General features: G+C 40.8%; 1 protein-coding gene and 1 long non-coding RNA gene across 16 annotated transcripts in view; both read left to right on the top strand.

The window, feature by feature from the left end:
* The window catches only part of CREB5 (cAMP responsive element binding protein 5), a 424,373-nt gene that overhangs the window by 20,021 nt on the left and 387,213 nt on the right, over nt 1-17,139 (top strand). The window contains exon 2 of one of the 15 annotated variants that reach the window (XM_085005637.1): nt 732-836. The exons of 12 other annotated variants lie outside the window; for them this stretch is intronic. In XM_085005637.1, the coding sequence (XP_084861763.1) occupies nt 732-836 (105 nt within the window). Of the gene's footprint in view, nt 1-731; nt 837-9,567; nt 9,744-17,139 lie in introns of those variants that run through there. 2 more of the 15 variants (XM_085005647.1, XM_085005642.1) reach the window with 2 other exon arrangements.
* LOC146395053 (uncharacterized) lies at nt 9,313-16,034 on the top strand. The gene is made up of 2 exons (XR_014834069.1): nt 9,313-14,316; nt 14,958-16,034. It is a non-coding gene; the product is annotated as an uncharacterized LOC146395053 (long non-coding RNA).

Raw genomic sequence — 17,139 nt, 5'->3', positions numbered from 1 at the left:
GGCAAATATGCCAGGTAGGGTGTTTTGATCCAACAGCTTCTCTATGTATTGGAGATATGTTAAGATGAGCTGTGGAGAAAGGCCGAGAAGAGCATTTAGACTTTGGTGACAGGAGTGGTCAACTATTGAACATCTTGTAGGTCATGTCATGTGTCTCCAGCCCATACCTCTCTCCCAGGTGAGTCCTGACCTCCACTTCACCTCGGTCTTTTTTTCCTAGGTGGATGGCTGCTGTTCCTTAATGTGCACGTTGTTTGAACATGAGCGAGTCCTATACCGTTTCTCCTTCTGACTCACCCATTTCAGTGAGGGCTACCATCGCTAAAACTGTCGTGGCGGTTGCTGACTTTGCCTTTTCCCTTGGCCGTCATGAGATGTCATGCCAAGTCTTCTAGATCCCACGTGAACAGTGTCTTTGGTTTTATCCTTCTACCCTCTCTTCTTAACCAGTTCCTTCTCCGAACTGAGAATGAAGGGGACCAGAATTATCCATTGAATCTTTATTGAGCCTACTCTCTTGCTCTACCATGTCAACCTCCATAACAAATCTACCAAGAAGCTAAAGTTATCCTTTTTTATAGATAAGGAAAGTGAGGCTCAGAGGTTAAGTGACAAACCAGATAATGTGAGAACACCTGTAGATGGAGGAGTTGGGGTTTGGAACCATTTTGTTTGGTTGCTGAGCTTAGACTGTTCCCATTCTGGGTACTAAATGAATTGTTTCACTCTAGGGCTCTGAACATCGCATTTCTCTGCTCAAGAGCCTTCACCAGCATTTGTTTCGAGACCTCTTGGTCAGTTCCAACCACCATCCCTGTGGTACACCCTATATTCAGGTCAGACCCATAATTAACTCTTGCTTGTGTTGACTGCCTCTTTGCCCTGTTCAAACTCTCGTCTCCTCTGGAACATCTGTTCTTTCCCCCCACAACCCCTCACTCACCTTCTGCCTAGGGGAATACTCATCTCTAGAAAAACTGGATGCAAAATTACTTAATTCCTTAGTGCTATGTCAACATTTTTTCCTATGATTTAAAAAAAATCTTATATTGTGGTTATTTTGAGGTTTGTCATAATTTTTGTCTGCTGGATCATAAGTTCCATGACAGCAAGAATTGACTCTTGCTCAGTTTCAATTTCCCTCTTAGAACTTAGCACATAGTCCCTTACATAGAGTAGATGGTTAATTATTCCTGAGTGAATTGACTGTAGGAGGACTCAAACATTATTGTTTGTCATGAATTTCCTCTTATCAGCATGAGCAGTTTAATGTCTGGCGAGTGCTCCTGGGAGGACCAGCCTTGGGAGATTCTTCAGGTATATTGATGGATAGTCCCATAGCTTAAAAACTATTGTAATAGTATTTTAGAACTCCAGAGATGGGGTGAGATGAGTAAATCACAGGTTTTCACAACCCTAAGGAATCACTGATTTTTCATTTTTATAGTCTCTTCCATACCTTGTCCAGAGGTGAACATGATTTTTAAATGGTTTCAATCAGAACATAGACACATTTAAAAATTCTGCTTCCTTCACTTAAAACTGTACCACAGACATTTTTTCATGTTTCTACATAGTTTTCAAAACTATGATTATGCATCATATTCCATTGAGTTGCTATACCATAATTTCCTAACCATCCCCTATTGTTTGACATTTAAATTTGCTGTGGATTTTTTTTTTTTTATGATTATAAAAAACACATGACCAGTCTTTTGGCAAGAGAAATATATACTCTGAAGACCTTAATCCCCTTCCCCTTCTGCTGGCAGAAAATCTTCCTTTGGAGTTGGAGTTGAGCATAGACAACAGAGATTATGACAGAGACCACGTTTGCCTTGGGCAGCCTCTCACTCCCTTTATTCCTCTTATTTCTGCCCCCTCTTCATCTCAGCACATTCTGTTCCACTTCACTGCCTGTCATAGAGCCTTGGCTGCCCTCCTCCCCCAGACCCTGACCTATTTATCACAAACCATACCTTCTTTCCTCCTCCTGATCAGATTTCTCTCTCCTTCTCTTACTTCTCCAGAACTTCAAGCTTAGGAAGGTATTTGACACAATCTGTTTCCTAGGAGTGTGACATTTTATGTAATCTGGCCATGGCCATGTAATAGACCATCCAAGTACATTAGTAAAGGTATAACTTCGTGCTTGCTGTTTAGCTAGAATTCTTCCAGCTTCTAAGGGTATGGTGGTGCATCAACAGACAACTTCTCTACACAGAGATACACCTTACAGCAGTTAAAGAAACTGCTAAAAAGAAAGATGGAGCCAAGTGAATACAGTGTGTGCTTTCATCTTTCCAGATGGAGTAGTCGCAGAAGGCAACAAGTAGAGGACTGCTGAAGGGAGGGCACAATTCCTGCTAAGATCTGCAGAAAGAGCTCTCAGGCCAAGCGAGCTTCTCATACTAAGGCTCTGGTGCGTAGGCAGAAATGGAAACAACAAGGAGGTAGTGGGTGGCCAGATCATGTCGGGGAGTGTGGACCACGTTATGAATGTTGGATGTTAATCTCAGTAATAAAGGAAGCCATTGGGGAGTTTCTAGAGGAGAATCCATCACTTCTAAAGACCTCTCTTGTTGAGGCTGAAGGACAGACTGTATAGGGTGTAGGGGGGCAGCAAGGAGACTTGTTGGGGGAAGAGGCCATGGCAGCTGGGACTAGATGATGGTGGAAGAGGTGGTGAGAAGGAGTTTGGCTTATTTTGAAGGTAAAAGCAAAAGGACTTGCTGACAGATTGGGTGTGGGAAGAAGTAAGAAGTCAGGGAGGGTGCTAAGGTTTTTGATCCGAGACAGTGGGAGGATGGAGTTGCCATCAACTGAGATGGGGAAGATGGTATGTGGAGGTTTGGTGAGGAGGACGCAGAACTCAATTTGGGGCATGTTACGTGTGAAGAGCTGTACAGTAGACAGTGGGATGCTGAGTCTGCTGTTCAGGCGAGGAGTTGGGTCAGGATCCCTGTCTTTGGCACCACATAGGCTTGCCTCATCTCATAACATACAGCCCCAGCTTCATTAGAATTTTTGGTGCTTGAAAGCACCAAGCCCTTCTTAGCCACAGGGCCTTTGCATGTGCTGTGCCTTCTGCCTGGATTACTGCTGCTTTTCCCTGGTTCTGTAATCTAAATTAGGTCCCCTGTTAAATACTCACACTACCCTCAACTTTTCCTTCACAGCATTTATCAGTTTTCAAATGTATATTTCTTTAAGTGATTTTTAATTTTTAAAACTTTAAGATCCATATGTCTCAGTAGTATCTAAATTCTGAAATGTCAGCGATCATACACGATTGGTTCATCACCATTTTCCCAACACCTAGTGCAGGCACATTGCAGACACTTCTTCAATATTTGCTGCATGGGTGGATGGCTGTTATTCATTTATTACCATATATGTGATACGCTGCATTTCTTCCACTTGTAATCCTGCAGTTCCAAGGATAATTGTACCTAATGATTTTCTTATCTTCTTAAAGTATAGACTAATTTATCCTTTAATAGCTCCACATGGTTTTTGTGAACACTTTTTTTTTTATTAGGTAATAGTGAGTAGAGACTGGACTATGATTGAAGATTGAATGATCACTTGACTGTGAAACTTTGAAAAGAAAAGGAATTTAAGGCTTATATAAACTTCCTAATCAAAATCCCCCCACCTCCTGTTTCCTTGTCAGCAGTTTCATTGCATTTCCATGGACTCCTCTGTCTAACATTGCCCGAGGTTATTTTATAGTGACCTTTGGCAAGACCTATTACTTCCTACTCACCTCGTTTATCAGGAGAACAAAGGCCAGGCGTGGCAGAGGAAAGGTGGGAGTGTCACCAGGGAATGGGGGGCTCTGAGCCAACTAATGACCTCCTTTGGTGGCTCTTAGGAAGGTCTGTTGTCTACAGCTTCATCCTGGAAGATTGTAGGAAGTGATATGAGAGGGAAGAGATTTGATTTACCAAGAAAGGGTTGTTTGCTCATAAAAGAGCTCTGGGTCTCTGTCGGTGTAGAACTGTATGAACAACAGGATTAAATTAGAGATTTATCTCTTTACTGTCTTTAAAGCTAGAGAGAGCTTTCAGAGGAGCCTGTGTTGTTTGGGAAACACAGATGCTGGTTCCATGAATATTAATTTTGTGTTACACATATTATATATAGAAATTGATTGGTTGATTGATAGATGTATGTCCACTGGAGAACTTCATGAAAAAAAGTCACCAGCTCTATAGATAATGTTGTGGAAGACATCCACTCAACAAATATGTATTGTGCAATGACAGAGCTAGGCATTGGGGAAAAGAGATGTTCCAGAGAGAAAAGGTCCTTGCCTTCATGGAAGTCATGAACTCTACTGAGTCTCAGGCTCCTCTTCTGTAAGATAAAGGTCATAATAATACCTACGTCTTAACCTTTTCAAGGGTAGTAGATGGTCCTGAATGTGAAAACACCAGTTAAATTTTAAAATGCTATATACATTATGAATGGCTATTATAATTAATGCACCGAATATAGTTACTATTCCCTTTGAGAATAAATCCTGATTGATTATTTCTAACTCTGAATATCCTACATCCTCCTACGACCTTATTTTATCCTTATAATTTGGGAAGCTGAATTTCCTTTCATTACAATCCTGACAATAAGAAAAGAACATGTCAAATATATAGTTTGGGTTGTAAACAGTTGTATTAGTTAGCTGCTGCTGTGTAACAAATTAGCCCCCCCATGTATTTATTAACTCATAGTTTCTGTGGGTCAGGAATCTGGGGGTGGCTTAGCTGGGTCCTCTGGTTCTGGGTCTCTCCTAAGGCTGTAATCAAGATGTTTGGCCAGGGCTGTAATCACCTTAAGTCTCAACTAGGGGAGGATCTACTGCCAAACTCACATGGCTGTTACAGGCCTCTAAAGATCCACATGCAAGCTTATTTGTATGGCTGTTGGCAGGCTAAGCGTAAGCAGTGGTTCTAAGGGGGAGAAAATAAGAGATGGAAATCACGGTCTTTTTTTTTTTTTTTAAATCTAATTTCAGACATAACATCCCATCACATTTGCCATATTCTATTTGTTAGAAACAAATCAGTAGGCCAAGCCTGTACTCAGGGGAGATTACACACGTGTATACCATAAGACTGGAATTGTTAGGAGACATTTCAAAGACAGTCTGCTGCAGCAGTACTTATAAATAATACTATGAGTTAATGCTATAGCTATGGCATTAATAATGTTACACTTTTCAAAATAGGAGAAATAAAGGAAATAAACACCATCATTCCCCTAAGACACAACAGTGAAGGCAGACAGGGGAGGCTGGTGTTAGAGCCTTCTAGATTTTGAGTTGCAACCTGTATAGAATCCTGGTTCATTCTTTTGCTTCTGCCATTGGCTCATGATCAGACATTTACAACCTCTGTATTTTGCAGGAAAGCATTTGAAAGGTGCCTTCCAAATATTGGAGATAAGCAAATGTCAGTCTTTCCTGAGTAAGAATACTGAATTAAAAATATGTTCATTGTAATTTGCCATTTCACGGGATTAATAAGCCATCCGTTCCCTTGATTACCTTACCCCCCCCCACCTGAAAACAAAGTTGGTCTAATCATTTGGAGATTAAAGGAAAGAACAGTCTCTTAAAGCATAGAGGAGACCTTGTGCTATGGGAACGAGCTTGCCAGGGTTGAGAAAAAGAAAAAAGACCAGTATGGCCAGAGTGTAGGGGGAAGGGGAGTAGATGCAATGAGATGACCCCGGAGGTGAGGTGTAGTAAGCCAGGTTAGGGGTTTAGATTTCAGGCTAATGCAGCGGAGAGCCATTGCAGGGCTTGGGGTAACTGCAAACAGCGATAACTTTTTCTGAGTGTGTGATTCTCATTGCATTAGTTATTGCATTGAACTGTTCTTGAAAGAAAGATTCTGAAGTCTATTAACTAAAAGCCATGCTTGGGCAAAGATAAAATAAGCCCTGAAACTTTATAATAGGATGTTTGAATTCAGCAATGCATTGAACACAGAGTTGAAGTGTTGTCTCTTTCGACCAGCCAAATGGCAAAGGCAATGTGGTAGATGCACTTGGAATGAGGTCCTCATATCATAGGGAATTCCTAGTATTACATTAGTTTCATGTGACAGGACTCACAAGAAATTCATTCAGAAAAACATCCAGTGTAGGAGTCTTTTTGGCATATTCTCTGCATATTTTCTCAAACAAGTGGCAATCATTTTTCGGCTGTGTCATTTATGGCTGCTGCCTGTATGTATGCGGGTGGCCCTTTTCTAAGCCGGCCGGCATCAAGGCAGCTTGGCGGTGTCATCTAGCTTGTAAAATTAGAGCACTCCATTTAAAATAGTGGTCTAGGTAACTTCTCTTTGGCCCACATTTCCCCCAAAGCTGACCTTGTGAGAAAAATACCCCAAAGAGGAACAATAGGGCATCTCTTTCCTGAAAAGGTTACTAGGAAAGGAAAGTTGCAAAGTTTTAACACAGGAAACCAGCCAATCCTGATGCTCAAATCTACTGGATGGTGCGTTCCTTTCTGCATTAAGACAAATTTTAGCTGGCTTGGACAAAAATGGCAAAAAGATTGTCAATTAGATCTGAAGTTCAAGGATTCCCTTACTTGCCTTTTTAAAAAAGAAATTTAGAGATAAATGTACTGTTTTCAAATTTAAGAAAAAAACTCATAGAAAATACAGAAACATGTAAATAAGAAAATTCTAACCCAAAATAATCCCTGTTGGTGACTTTGATGATGCATATCCGTCATATGATCTTTATTTTTATCCATCCATATCATGTAGCCTATAATTCATAGAGTATTTGCACTTTTGTGTTTGGATTTGTTTTTTGTTTAACATTATTTTGTGATCATTTCTCCAAGATCATGATTTATTTTTGAAAATACGATTTTAATGACCATGTCACCTTGTATTTGTCATAATTTACTTAAGCCATTCTGCTTATTTTTAGATGCTTAGTTTGTTTTGAATTTTTCCTTGGTAATGCACAATATTTGATGACTGTTCTTGCACACAACTATTCATGTGCATCTCTCATTTTTCCAAAGGAATTATTCCAACAAATGCATTTTAATACATTTTATTAAATTGCTTTCAAACAGCCTGTACCAATTGCCTCATCATCAAGGCTGTACAGAGCACCTATCAAACTTGACCTCTACCCAGGATTTAGTCACTAAAATAGGGGTATTTGCCAATTTATTAAATCAAAAGTGTTTTAATTTGCTTTTATTTGATTAAAAGGGACAGCAAACATTATTTCCATTTATCTGCTGGCGGTTTGTCCATTATCTGTTGATGTCTGTTTATGCCTTTTGGCCATTTTTCTTTCATAGTCTTTATGTTTTGCTTATTGAAATTTACATCTCTTGCTATGGCAAGGGTATGTACTCTTAAACATTTAGAGGCATAAATATAGCCATAGACTTTTTGCTTTCAGAGTAAGGTCACTCCTGCTTGTTACAGATTCAGTTACATGAAATCTTCCTTCTATTTTTTCTGCTTGTTTCCCTCTTCCTTCGCCTGTAATAAAATTTGTTTTTTTTTTTTAAAAGATTCAGACTTCTACTTATCTCACTTTCTTCAACTACACTTTTAGGTGGCAGTTTGCCGAGGACACCAGAATCTGAAAAGAATCTCACATGAGAACCGAAGGGGGTCAGCAGCTCTAGGGAGAGAAATAGTTGAGACAAGAAAAAAGACAGCTTCTTGTTTATGCCATGTAAAAATGAGCTTCCTGATGCCAGCTCAGAGTGAGCAGGCTTAGTTAGGAGGCCTGGGGCTCAGGAATTTCAGGTATCTGACAACCCATGGCCAGAGGCAACAGGTTCATCCCAGCTCCATCTCAGCTCCTCGCTTTATAATGGAGATAATAATACCTCAAAGGTATGTGCTAATTAATTATTCTTAGAGCCTCTGAAAATATAATTGCTAATTACTACAACTATTAGATCATTAATTCTTCATTCCTTGTATGGAATTTCATTCAAATGCCCCAAATTCAACACCCAGATTCAGTTGTTTGTGGAGGCTTTGTTGCCTAGTAGTTTCACAGCTTCTTGTGTATTTTACCCCATGCTAAGTGAATTCTTTAACATGTAGAAATTTGAAAGTCTGTCGAAAATATTTAGGAATTTTGAAGGTCCAAGAAGAGGGAATGCCAAAAAAAATGGTATCATTTTATATCTCCACAGATCAGTTGTAACTCACTAATAAAAACAGCTAAATATTTGAGACTGTTGGTTTTTAAACCACAGTAACTTTTCCCCTTCAATGTGAGCCATATAATACAGTCACTGGTAAATAATTATACTTATGTCTGTTACAGTCTATCTCAATATTCAACAGGAAAGCCTTCAGTAATTTAACAAATGACATGTTCCCATCAGTGGCCCTCTTCTCTTACTGGGCTGTTTTAAGTTTGAAACCGTATGTTGATGACCAAGAATCTTCTTGTTAATTTCATACATTCAGAAAATTTGGAGTTCCTGTCATGGCGCAGCAGAAACGGATCTGACTGACTAGGAACCACGAGGTTCGATCCCTGGCCTCGCTCAGTGGGTCAAGGATCCTGTGTTGCTGTGAGCTGTGATGTAGGTCGCAGACATGGCTCAGATCTCGTGTTGCTGTGGCTCTGGCACAGGCTAGTAGCAACAGCTCCGATTAGACCCCTAGCCTGGGAACCTCCAAATGTGGCGGGAGCAGCCCTCAAAAGACAAAAAAAAAAAAAAAAAAAAGAAGAAGAAAGAAAATTAATGTGGCTTTGCCAAGAGTCAAAAGAGGGTATCTTAGCATTGGTGGTTTTTCTTCAATGGCATCATTTGATTTAGCGTGTGAATCTCTTATTTTTCTAATTCGGTCACATGCACCATAAGAATAAAGACCATGTGTTGTGATTCCTCTAAAATCAGAAGGGTGGAATGAATGCTGGAATTATCACCTCGGCCACCTGGCTTTTTTTCACCTTGACGCCACTGATAACCAGCTGTGAGCCTTTGAACACTTGGGTAACTGCATGCTGCCTCAGTTTCCCAATCTCTAAAATGAGATTTGATACCTTCCCTAATTTACAAGGCTTATCGTGAAGTTCAAGTGATGAAAGTAACTGCACAGGAGGGAGTGGATGCCTAAAAGCTTGGTGTAGCCTCGTCAAAATTCAGTGTCATTGTGTCCGGTGGTTTTATTTCCAGATGTATGATTGTCAGCAGAGATGTGTGTTTGACCTCTTCCCCTCCATTTTTGCCTGGGAGATTCTGCATGCTGGTAAGAGCGGAGGGTTGATGCAGCAGTGTTATTATCAGATGTTTCCGGCTCTCCAGGCCTCTAGCTTCTCCTGGGTTGGCCTTCCTATGAACGAGGGCCGTCGTACCACCGGCCTCTTAAATTTAAGTGTCAGCTGCCTCATCTTCATCAGGAGAAACATCTCAAACATTTATTTTCTTTGCAGAAGGCAAGTTTTAGTGGGGGAGTCAATTTATTTCTGAAACGATCTCATTTACCTGAATGAGGAGTGCATATTTATTTTCAGGGTAAGTGGTGAGGGTGTGTAATTCTCGTGTGACAGATGAACCAAACACTCCGCTGTAAATTACATTTGGCCGGGAGAAGACGCTCTGGTATGAAACCACATCTCTGCCTCGCTTGCTTGCTCTTCTTGGGTTGGGGCTGAGAGCTGGATGATTGGTGACTCTTTGATGTACCAAGAGAAGGAAAACCATTCCTTAGAGAAACCAGGAAGGGGTGAGTAACACCATCTATACTTATTTGTATAAAAAAGAGGATTTGGGTTTGTGACCTGAGTCCAGCCTTTCTCTTGCCAGGAGACTAAAAGTGTCACAGAACATGTCTGAGCGGCTTGTGGCATTACGGTTTATTTTCAAAGGGCTTTTGATAACACAATCAAGCCTTTCCCTTTGTTTTATTTTAAAGTTGCCCTTCCTGGCTACATTAATGGGTCACAAAGTGGGAATTTTTTTGTTGTTGTTTCTGGGAGCCTTCAGTCTCATAAAAATTAAATGTGTGCATTCCTGTAACCTGATCTGCCCTCTCCAGTGAAAATCAATGCTTCGTGCCCTTGCTGCTCAAGCTGCAGAGGTCTTATTATGTAGCCTGTGTCCGCTGTGTGCATTTGCGCATATGGCCTTTCATCACCCATGTTTTCTGATGTTTCTGAAACGTATCTGAGACCTCAGCCCCACTACAGACAATCTGTCGGCTTATGTTTTTTCTAGCAGAGGATGGTTTTGTTTTGGTTTTTTTCTCCCAGCATTTGCCCTGGGGAGTGGCCACGGAACGTGACCCGTTTCCTACTTGTCTATGTATTTTTCCTTCAGTTGGGGGTGTCGAGAACGTCTGAAGACGATTGCTTTCCGGAGGGGGTAGCAAAATTTAAAACCATTTAGTTCCCCTTCAGACTTGAATTATACCATCTTAAATATGCCAAGTACGAAGAGTCTAAGACTCACGATGACCCGTTATTTGCCGGTGCTTAGGTGCAGTTAACATTTTTCTCTACCCAGTGGAGTTTCCATTGCAGCTTTCTTCTAGGAACTAATCCAGTGTTGAATTGTAGGACTGGGTTCCAAAGTAGAGGGAACACTCTGAGATTCTGTCAGATTCTCCTTGAACTAATCTGATGAGTTGGACCAGCCCAACCTTTCCTGGCATTTGGCGCTGAGATTTAAGGAAGTGTTACCAAGATGATGCCATTTGGGGGAATAGGCTGCATTTATTTTGCTACATAAAAGTCCCTGGAGGAATTGTGTCGTCTGCTTTTGATGTAACTCAAAGGTTGTATTAGAACAAATACTAAAGGGTCCCTAATTGTCCTTTCCCCAGTTTTAGAAGGAGAGTAAGCCTCAAGAAGGCTTTGGTTTGGTGCAATCCGGTCATGACTGTGTCTGATGCCACTTACTCAATAGGACAGTGTCCCACAGAGAACTCCGCTCTTCCTCACAAGGTCCCTCTTACTCAATCATTCAAAAGGATTCTTAGGGGCATGGTTAGAGACTTCATACTATTGCTCATGATTAATCAGTTAATTTGATCAATGCCCACTGTATGCTGGGCACCATGTTAAATCCTTTCATTACATTGTTTTATGTAGTCAGTGTTGTTCTCTCTCTTCTGATGAGGAAACCAAAGTTCAGAGAGACTGAAAATTTTCCCCAAGACCAGCTAGCTATTAAGTGGCAGAGTAGCATCCCCTCTCTGCCTATGCGTGCTTCCTGTACACTGTATGGTACAGTATTAGGAGCACAAGGAGGACTCTGTGAAGCTTGCCTAGAGAGACCACCATTCCATCTTTTTCAGATAAACCTATCTGTATGGCAAAATTCTACCCGAGTCTTGAGTCCATAGATCTTCCTTCCATCACTTTCTACGAAGACAAGGTACTTTCTAGTTTGTCACCAGATATGTTACTGCATGCCTCCAAAATCCTAATTTTATATGGCCATTGATTTCAAGAAACGCAATAAAAGCACAGCTCATTTCACATAACTACGGGTAACTTAAGGTGTAGTTGGTGCTATCATCTAACTAACTGGAATTGCAACTGCTGTTATTAGTAGTCATAGCATTAATAGCTGTGTTTAAAGATACAGTCCTACTAACTGTAAGCAGTGTCATATCATCCCCACTTTTTTTTTTTGTCTTTTGTCTTTTTAGGGCCGCACCCACGGCTTATGGAGGTTCCCAGGCTAGGGGTCGAATCGGAGCTGTTGCTGCCAGCCTACACCACAGCCACAGCAACGCCAGACCCGAGCCACGTCTGCGACCTACACCACAGCTCACAGCAACGCCGGATCCTTAAGCCACTGAGCGAGGCCAGGGATGAACCCGAAACCTCATTGATCCCACTTCTTAAATGCAGTCCCTCAATGATTAACATGTTCGGTGTTCTCTGTGTGATGGTTTTTGGAATTAAAGTTCCAAATCTGTTCTGGAACAGAAGAGCAAAGAGACGTTGGTGGGATTAGAATCTGATAACATTCAGGCTTTACAAACACTGGCATTCATCCTTGCCTGATAGTTCCCAGTTATCCAAAAAGGCTTTTATTCAGGAACCATTTGTGGTCGGGATGCATCGCGATGCATCATTTATGCAGTGCCTTAAGTGTTTACTGGGTAGAGTGGGCAAGAGACAAAGCACAAGAATCTGCCCAAAGCCCTTACTGTCTAGAGACACGCTGACTGTTATGTAATAGAATTTCATCCGGGAGTAGCGACTGCTTAACTCATTCATGTCTTGAGAGCTGAAGTTCAGGTTTCCTTTTAGGTTTAGACAGCTCTGCACCCAGTGATTTATATTTCCAGCGGACAGTCACACTAAAGAGTATGCTTTGCACTCAAAATAGAGGCAGGAGGTGGGGTGGGAAAGAGGATGTGAACTCCGCCAGCAAGTTATTGTGAAGCGGGTGTTGGGACAGGACAGCTGAGGGTGAACCGGAGACCACTGATTCTCAACTTTAGACCATAAACGACCTCTTTGATTTTTCTTACTTTTATATTTGAAAGGTTTTTTTTTTTTTTACTTGATAAAAATTAGTTTTCTTGAAAATTAAAGACATTCATAATTGTCCATCAGAAACTGTGATAATCACGAGGTGACTGTTGTTACCATGCTGAATCAGAAAGTTTCCAGCCAGAAGTACAGAAAGTTGACATTTTACTTGGCATGTGAGAGTGTTTTTTTGTGAATCACGAAATGTTTAAATATATGTTAAGCTTTTGGAAATACTGAAAATAGAACCGATCTCTGTTATTACTTTCACAGGCTGCTCAGGAATCCAGAGACCCCCACGTGGGGAGCAATTGGATTTAGCAATTGCCATAAATTCCCTTGTACTTCTAACATTCTATGATTTGTGAACACCATTAAAGCTAATAAAATCGGCCAGTTGCAAATGTACTCCCAGCAGCGAGTTTTGAAACCCAGGTCTGACATTTTGTGGGGTGAGGGAAGAGGCAAAGTTAGATACCCCCAAAATGTGGAGAGCAGGATAAGTGTGTGGGAATAGCTGTGCATTGGGTGTACCCCGTAGTTTTTCTTGGTCAGCAACTAAAAGTAGCAGTGCCTACTTTGTCACTGCTGACCACAGACAGTTCTTCTTGTGATAGAAAATAAATAAAGCCCAAACCCAACCAGACCCTTCATCTGATGCTTCCTCTCCACATGTGCAGTGGACCTCATACAACCCTTTAGACTGGACCCCGCACTGCAGGTAGAATGATCTGGAAAACCAGAGTTGACTGTACCAAACCTCTCTTGGGTCTCAACTGCCCATGGGCTAAAATATAACCTCCTTGGCTTGAGGTATAAGGTCTTTGACAATATGATCCCAATCCACACCTGATTCCTCTCCACCTATACATTATGAACGTGCGACACTGAATTTTTCATCATTCTTGCAGCTACCAGACCTTTTATTAACCCTTGCCTTTACACATTGCTGTTTTGCTAACTGGAATATTTTTTTCTGCTCAATCTCTGTTGGATAAGTTCCTATAATATGCAACTAAGATAACACTTATTACGTACCAGGCACTCCTTTCGGCTTTACAGTGAAGTGGTTGCCATCATCAGTATCATTTTGCTGAGGAGGAATCGGCCCAGAGAGGTTAAGTAAACTTCCCAAAGTCACATAACCAATAAATGGTGGAGCTGAGATTTGAACCTCTACAGCCTATCACTGCCGGATCTGTACTCTCACCACCCCCCCATGCCACACTGCTCCTCCCCTAAGATTCCCTAAGATCCTAAATCCTTCAAATGGAATAATCTCTTTCATTCTTAGGATTCCCAAGGTGCTTTCTAAAGCAGCCTCGAAACAGAATTTAGCAAGTTGTGGTATTTTGGTCTTTCTGTGCCTTTGCGATTTGTGAGTAATTTTGAGTATCATTTAGCTCGTGTGCCCCGGGCTTAGCAAAATGCCTGCCACCAGGTAAGCACCTCGTAGATTTATGTCTTCAGTGAGAGAATGAATGAGTGAATGAACAGAAGCCCTTGTCTGTGCTCAGGTGGGTCAGGATCATCTTTCCTTCTACGGCATGCTTCTGGGATGTCTGTTGAAAAATACTTCCTTCCAGTAGACTTTACCTGTCTCAGGGGTGTAGAACATTCCAACAGGAAAACTTCGAGCTCTCAGCCGTCATCTTCACGTGACAGTAAATCACTTCCAAATCTTGCAAAGATGCCTGTGAATTCTGCTGAGTAGCCATGTAGCACTCCAGTCCGACAATGTTGATTTATTTAAGTATAGGCTTGGTCTCTGTGAGAGCAAGCCATCTGCTTAAGTTGTGTTTACTTTAAGTACCCGTCAGCCAAAGCTCTACTTAAAAGAGACACATGCACCCGCATGTTCATTGCAGCACTATTCACAATAGCCAGGACATGGAAACAATCCAAATGTCCATCGACAGAGGATTGGATTCGGAAGATGTGGTATATATACACGATGGAATACTACTCAGCCATAAAAAAGGATGACATAATGCCATTTGCAGCAACATGGATGGAACTAGAGAATCTCATACTGAGTGAAATGAGCCAGAAAGACAAAGACAAATACCATATGACATCACTTATAACTGGAATCTAATATCCAGCACAAATGAACATCTCCTCAGAAAAGAAAATCAATCATGGACTTGGAGAAGAGACTTGTGGTTGCCTGATGGGAGGGGGAGGGAGTGGGAGGGATCGGGAGCTTGGGCTTATCAGACACAACTTAGAATAGATTTACAAGGAGATCCCGCTGAATAGCATTGATAACTATGTCTAGATACTCATGTTGCAACAGAAGAAATGGTGGGGGAAAAACTGTAATTGTAATGTATACATGTAAGGATAACCTGACCCCCTTGCTGTACAGTGGGAAAATAAAATTAAAAAAAAAAAAAACAAAAAACAAAATAAAAAAAAAAAAAAAAAAAAAAAAAAAAAAAAAAAAGTACCCGTCAGCGTTTTCCCGACGAGTTATAGAAAAACGGTAGTTCGACTTCATTTTTAAGCTAAGTCTGTTTAAGAATAATTTGTTAATTACCAGTTGGTTGATCTCGTTTCCTTAAATTAAGGGCTTCAGTTAATATCACATGCTTATTGCCAGTTTGCTGGAAGCCACTGCAGTGGTGCCCATAGTCGCATGATCTATTGGAGTCCTGTTCTCCTATGCCAGCCCCTGCCCCGGCTTTTAAATTCATCTTTAGCTAATTTTACAAGCCTGGAGAGTAACCTGATGGTTTACTCGCTTTAGGATTGCAAGTGGGAAGCGTAATTTAATAGCCACTTATAAAAACCGTTTAGGCAGAAATTGGTTATTAGGCCTTTAGAATGATGGGCGCACAGAGCCATTTCATCAGGGCCGATGATTCAAAATACAGGAGAATTGGAGTTTGTACCCTTTGGACTGAAGGTGTTTCATCAACCGCACCCAAGACAGGATCCAAACCTTGCTGGTGGTTTAGAGTCCAGTGATTTTTTGGCAAAAAAGGAAATATTTGGCAGCCTATTATTGGGGAGGCCCAAGGAGGCTGGCCGTGGCAGTTAAAGAGGGCATACTGGGGTTAGGGGCATCTGGATGTGTAATGGTTTTGTAAATGTTTTGGTTTCAGTGAAATCCCAAGTGTATTTTATCAATGTGTTCCCCCCCTTAATTTTCAGACGTTTGTGTATTTCAAAGGCTATTTACTCCATATGTTTTCGATTCATTTATACTCAGCTCATCAAAATGTTCTTTTCTAAGAGTTATTTGATGTTCATGAAGACCTTAGAACTTGATTTAAATGCCCTCCAATGTTCTCCTCCCTCCTTTTTAAAAACAGAAAGCTGTCTACTCTTGGCAAAACCTAAAAAGCACACACACCAAAACTTTGCATTTGGTTGAAAGCTCTAAGCCCATAAGACTGTAAAGCTGGGCCAAGTGCATTCTCCAGCTCCTGGTAACATGTGACTCAAAAGGGCAGAGACATCTTTACCTTTTGATAAGCTCTGGTGGCTGTGCATGTGGAAAGAAACTCTAAAAAATAAAATGCCTGCCATTTTCTAAATCTTTGATCTTGGGAAAGCCACTTAACCTCTCTTAGCTTCAGTTTTCCCATCTGTAAATTCGGGCTAGGAGCTCCCTGGGTTAAGGATCTGGCATTCTTGATCCCTGGCCTGGGAACTTCTGCCTGCTGCAGGTATGGCCAAAAAGGGGGAAAAAAAAAAAAAAAAAGTCGGTCTATCTTTGTCTTGCCTATCTCCCAGAATTATTGAGAGGATTAAAAAAGCTTTTATGAAAATAACTTTGGAAAACACAAATAGCTCCACAAATAGAATCCCATCTCTTTTCTTGATATTATTATTCTTTAAATAAAATAATAGATATTCAACCTATAGTTAATGTTGGTCATGTGCCAGGTACTGTTAGACACTGTACAAATTACTATCTTGTTTAATCCTCATAGTATCTGGTAGATGCTTTTAATTTCTGCATTTTGGAAGATACAACTCCTCTACATGATTTACCAAAAGTCTTATGGTTTGTGAAAGAGCTAGAATATAAATCTAGCCCTTTACAAGTTTTAACTGTTAAGTTGTATAGTGTATGGTATATGATATATAGTATCATGGTAATGTTGACTCAATATCAGAGCTTATCTTGAGTTATAACTGAGTCTCTCCGTATGGTTAAGAGCTGACACTTTCTATTATGCTCTCTTATTGAATAGAGTGAATACATATAAAATATTATGCTGTTTAATTATGTACATATTAAAAGATCATTCCTTACATCTAGTACCAGAGAAGCTAATTTTATTTTATTTTTTTATTTTTTATTTTCCCACTGTATAGCAAGGGGGTCAGGTTATCCTTACATGTGTACATTGCAATTACAGTTTTTCCCCCACCCTTTCTTCTGTTGCAACATGAGTATCTAGACAAAGTTCTCAATGCTATTCAGCAGCATCTCCTTGTAAATCTATTCTAGGTTGTGTCTGATAAGCCCAAGCTCCCGATCCCTCCCACTCCCTCCCCCTCCCATCAGGCAGCCACAAGTCTCTTCTCCAAGTCCATGATTTTCTTTTCTGAGGAGATGTTCATTTGTGCTGGATATTAGATTCCAGTTATAAGTGATATCATATGGTATTTGCC

Source organism: Sus scrofa, chromosome 18 (assembly GCF_054392235.1).
Source record: "Sus scrofa isolate SSC_HxYL_T2T_F1_AM1 chromosome 18, Sscrofa_HxYL_maternal_Yorkshire_Landrace_v2.0, whole genome shotgun sequence".
NCBI classification, from domain to species: Eukaryota; Metazoa; Chordata; class Mammalia; order Artiodactyla; family Suidae; genus Sus; species Sus scrofa.
This window is presented reverse-complemented; position numbering and strand designations above follow the sequence as displayed.